This window comes from Semicossyphus pulcher, unplaced genomic scaffold (assembly GCF_022749685.1).
Source record: "Semicossyphus pulcher isolate SPU_LCO1_2020_fin unplaced genomic scaffold, fSemPul1.0.p SCAF_30, whole genome shotgun sequence".
In the NCBI taxonomy this organism is placed as follows: domain Eukaryota; kingdom Metazoa; phylum Chordata; class Actinopteri; order Labriformes; family Labridae; genus Semicossyphus; species Semicossyphus pulcher.
The window spans coordinates 2030001-2035000 of NW_027211705.1; the positions used below are offsets into that span (position 1 = coordinate 2030001).

The 5000-nt window shown below is 52.5% G+C and overlaps 1 protein-coding gene across 1 annotated transcript in view; it reads right to left on the reverse strand.

Annotated features, from left to right (window-relative positions):
• Positions 1-5000, reverse strand: part of LOC138606732 (thrombospondin-3a-like) — a 20922-nt gene that overhangs the window by 5829 nt on the left and 10093 nt on the right. The window contains exons 15-20 of the mRNA XM_069679161.1: positions 4901-5000; positions 4658-4710; positions 4335-4516; positions 2397-2575; positions 2273-2321; positions 1263-1459 (exon numbers count right to left, since the gene is read on the reverse strand). The exon at positions 4901-5000 is cut by the window's right edge and continues 19 nt beyond it. Of these exons, the coding sequence (XP_069535262.1) occupies positions 1263-1459; positions 2273-2321; positions 2397-2575; positions 4335-4516; positions 4658-4710; positions 4901-5000 (760 nt within the window). The remainder of the gene's footprint in view (positions 1-1262; positions 1460-2272; positions 2322-2396; positions 2576-4334; positions 4517-4657; positions 4711-4900) is intronic.

Sequence of the window (5000 nt, forward strand, 5' to 3'; positions counted from 1 at the left end):
TGGCAGTGGAGGGGCTGCATTGTCTCTGTCACACCACGAACCACTGAAGCATCAAAAACCAACAAACTAAATAATAGAGAGAAAAAACAAGTGAAGTAAACGGTTACAGCAAAGCAGGGTAAAGAGCTGCAGGGCGGGCGGGCCATCTGAACAGGAGAATAGAGTACAGTAAAGTACAGCAGAGGTTCTCAAAGTGAGGTCCACAAAATAATTACAATAAATTATTAATAAATTATAAAATTGTGCTGCATCATTACGAACTGCAGGTCTACAGAGGAGGACCATCTCACAGCGCCAATAAAACAAGCATGTTGTGTCCATTACCCCCACCCTCTCCGTTTCTGTAGCACGGCCGAGGGTGCACACCTGGAGGTTCTGCTGTGAGCCTTAGCACACGTTCACACAGCGTCGTGTTTCCTTAGCTCGAGGTGCGCTGATATTAACGCCGCCGTGCACCATATGCAAGTTTGGTGAGAGAAACAGAGCGTCTAAATTCCAGATATGAAATATCCCGATATGCTGCGCGTTCATGATCACGTGAGGTCATCATTACGTCTTTTGTTTGTTTCATATATTTATAACCAAATATGTTGTTTTGGTTTGATTAAGATGGTTATTAAAATGTATAAAATCTTATTATAAAATGTGTTAAACGTTTAAAGCTCCTGGCACTCTAAATAATAAGGTAATACATTTATGGTAAAAATTATGTTATTAATAACGCCCAGTGGGAGGGGCTTCAGGTATATCAGGTGCTGCCTTGGACTTTAGAAGTCGGTCTGGAGTTTGTTACAGAGGAGGTGAGTTCATGTGGAACTCCTGCATTATTTCTTTGTACATTTTGTACATAGTATTTTTCCTGTTTTTCACATGTTGTAAATACTCGCTGCACTTTGGGAGGCTGGTAAAAATAAATGACACCATCGCTGCATTGTTCGGCTCCGCCTGTGTTTCTCTTAATGGTTGGGGGAGTTTGAGAGAGAGCCCTGCTACAGTCGCTCCACGGATTGCTAAAGCTCAGAAGCTCGAACTTCCAGCTGCGGTCGAAAATGTGTGAAGTGATGCTTGGGACAGAGCAAAAATGTACGATACAAAAAGTTCCATGTTAGAAAGCACATGTTTAATCGATGTTACGATTATGAGGGGCTCCTTCATTACGAAATGTTCTCCCCTGTGAGGGGTCCATGGCCCCAAAAGGTTTGAGAGCCCCTGCAGTAGAGTACAGTAGAACATATTACAGTAAAGTAGAGTTAAGTAGAGACCTTGAGCTGCAGGGCGGGCGTGGCCATGGATCTGAAGGGGAGGGGCTGCCAGTACGTCTGCTCAGTCTGTTTCCACATCACCACGTAGAAGCTGGACGAGTCCTGGTAGCCGAAGATGAAGCCGGCGTAGTCGTCGTCGGTTACCGTGTTGACGTGAAATGTTCCCTCAAAGTCGACACCGTTAAACGCCGTGTAGCCTGCAGACACACAGAGAGGGGGCGGAGTCTAACAGACAGGAAGCAGCTGATGTGGTTTAAAGCTGCAGAAGGTAAGATGGAGAAGAGAGCGGGATTTGACAGGCGCTCAGTCCTGCCTCCAAAGCCCTCCCCGCAGAGGAGGCTATCATGCGCGCAGGTTAGTAGTATACAATATACTACTAAGACAGAAACAGCGATAAAAACGTGAAATGACAACAATCTCAGCCGTTGTATTTCACCACCAACACCATCGAAGCAGAGACACATCCAACCAGCAGAAATCAGTGTTTCTGCTGTGAACTTTTTGATCCTCTCAGCTCCCGTAGCTCTCTCCACCTCAGAAACGCCGCTCTGATGTTTGCTCTGTTTCGTTTCGGTCTCGGTCCGACTCTTTCTCTTTAGCTTGCTCCTCCTCATGTCTCTTCTTCGGTGTAACGCTCTTTGTAGTGTCAGCCTCGTTGGCAGTGGAGGGACGGGCACTTTGTTCATTCCTGCTGGTTGTTTTTCAGGCTTGTGGACACAAAGCATCTGACGCTGCGCACACTGAACAAATTGAGCTTGACCGTGTGAGCATGCGCGGAGGAGTGGTGCTGCGCAGCGTGTGATTGACAGCAGCCTGAGAGACTGCTCGGCTCTGATTGGTTGTTGTGTTAGGAGCAGTAGGAGGAGCCAGAGGAACAGGATTTATTACAGATTATGTCTCTCATGTACGACTGCATGTTTAAAGTAACAGTTTGAGCAAAGATGACAAAAGTTAGTTTTAATAAAGTTACCTACTGCAGCTTTAACGAAGGTGAAGATTAAAAGACGTACCCACAGCAAGACCAGGATCACTGTTCATGGTCTGAACTATCTCCATACCCTGAAACAGACACAGGTCATTACTGAGCTTTGTGTCATACTGGATCCATGTCAGACAGCACAGGTGCAGGCTCACCTGGTTCAGAACCACCCAGTTAGGGTCGATCTGGGCGTCGCCCTCTGGGTCCAGGATCACCGTCTGATAGGCTCTGAAGTCTGTCAGAGTGACCTCAGCGCTCTCCGGACACACGTCAATCAAATCCATCACAGTGTCATTATCAAAGTCGTTCTCACACACGTCTCCAACGCCGTTCACTGAGAGAGAGACAGGCAGGGAGACAGACAGGGAGGGAGAGAGACAGGCAGGGAGGGAGGGAGGGAGACAGGCAGCGAGACAGACAGGGAGGGAGAGAGACAGGCAGGGAGGGAGGGAGAGAGACAGACAGAGAGGGAGGGAGACAGACAGGGAGGTAGAGAGACAGACAGGCAGGGAGACAGACAGGGAGGGAGAGAGACAGGCAGGGAGGGAGGGAGAGAGACAGACAGAGAGGGAGGGAGACAGACAGGGAGGGAGAGAGACAGGCAGGGAGGGAGGGAGAGAGAGAGACAGACAGGGAGGGAGGGAGACAGGCAGGGAGACAGACAGCGAGACAGACAGGGAGGGAGGGAGAGAGACAGACAGACAGGGAGGGAGGGAGACAGGCAGCGAGACAGACAGGGCGGGAGAGAGACAGGCAGGGAGGGAGGGAGGGAGACAGACAGGGAGGGAGAGAGACAGGCAGGGAGGGAGGGAGAGAGACAGACAGAGAGGGAGGGAGACAGACAGGGAGGTAGAGAGACAGACAGGGAGGGAGGGAGACAGACAGACAGGGAGGGAGAGAGACAGACAGGGAGGGAGGGAGACAGGCAGGGAGACAGACAGGGAGGGAGGGAGAGAGACAGGCAGGGAGGGAGGGAGAGAGACAGACAGGGAGGGAGGGAGACAGGCAGGGAGACAGACAGGGAGGGAGAGAGACAGACAGACAGGGAGGGAGGGAGACAGGCAGCGAGACAGACAGGGAGGGAGAGAGACAGACAGACAGAGAGGGAGGGAGACAGACAGGGAGGTAGAGAGACAGACAGGGAGGGAGGGAGACAGACAGGGAGGGAGGGAGAGAGACAGGCAGGGAGGGAGGGAGAGAGACAGGCAGGGAGGGAGGGAGAGAGACAGACAGGGAGGGAGGGAGACAGGGAGGGAGAGAGACAGACAGACAGGGAGGGAGAGAGACAGGGAGGTAGAGAGACAGACAGGGAGGGAGGGAGACAGACAGGGAGCGAGGGAGAGAGACAGGCAGGGAGGGAGGGAGAGAGACAGGGAGGGAGGGAGGGAGACAGACAGGGAGGGAGGGAGAGAGACAGGCAGGGAGGGAGGGAGAGAGACAGGGTGGGAGGGAGGGAGACAGGCAGGGAGACAGACAGGGAGGGAGGGAGACAGGCAGGGAGACAGGCAGGGAGGGAGAGAGACAGACAGACAGAGAGGGAGGGAGACAGACAGGGAGGTAGAGAGACAGACAGGGAGGGAGGGAGAGAGACAGGCAGGGAGGGAGGGAGAGAGACAGACAGGGAGGGAGGGAGACAGGCAGGGAGACAGGCAGGGAGGGAGAGAGACAGACAGACAGAGAGGGAGGGAGACAGACAGGGAGGTAGAGATACAGACAGGGAGGGAGGGAGACAGACAGGGAGGGAGGGAGAGAGACAGGCAGGGAGGGAGGGAGAGAGACAGACAGGGAGGGAGGGAGACAGGCAGGGAGACAGACAGGGAGGGAGAGAGACAGACAGACAGGGAGGGAGGGAGACAGACAGGGAGGGAGGGAGGGAGACAGACAGACAGGGAGGGAGGGAGAGAGACAGGCAGGGAGGGAGGGAGACAGACAGTGATATATTGTTGATGCTTTGCCAATATTGTCTTGACTTTCATGCCAATAAAGCATAGTTAGACAGACAGACAGACAGACAGACAGACAGACAGACAGACAGTTGTCTCACAGACGGTCAGTAGATGTCTGCTGACTCATAAAACGTGTCCTTGCGTTACCGTCTGAGTCTTTCTGGTTGGGGTTGACGATGAGTCGGCAGTTGTCGTAGTCGTCAAGGACGCCGTCGTTGTCGTCGTCGTGGTCACAGTCGTCTCCGAGGCCGTCGTTATCAGAGTCCAGCTGGGAGCTGTTGGGGATGTCAGGACAGTTGTCTCTGCTGTCCTGGAGACCGTCTCCGTCCCTGCAGGAGGACAGGAAGTAAGGTCTTTGTCCTGCTTTGGTCTCGTGCTTTAAAACTTGTCTCTACCATACGCTTGGTTTATGCACTGTAACAACACATGAGAGAGTGTGTGTGTGTGCGTGTGTGTGTGTGTAGACATACGTGTCCTGGTTGGTGTCACACACGTCTCCCACCAGGTCGTTGTCGATGTCTGTCTGTAAAACACAGTGTGACCTTTGACCTGTTGGTGTTACATTATTGATCCAGAACCCGACATGTTGGTGTGATGTGCTGTCAGATGTACGGACCATGTGTGTGTGTGTGTGTGTGTGTGTGTGTGTGTGTGTGTGTGTGTGTGTGTGTGTGTGTGTGTGTCAGTCAGTCAGTCTGTCTGTCTGTGTGTACCTGCATGGGGTTGCTGAGTTCAGGGCAGCTGTCACAGGCGTCTCCCACTCCGTCTCTGTCCCTGTCTGTCTGCATCGGGTTTGGTACCTTTGGACAGTTA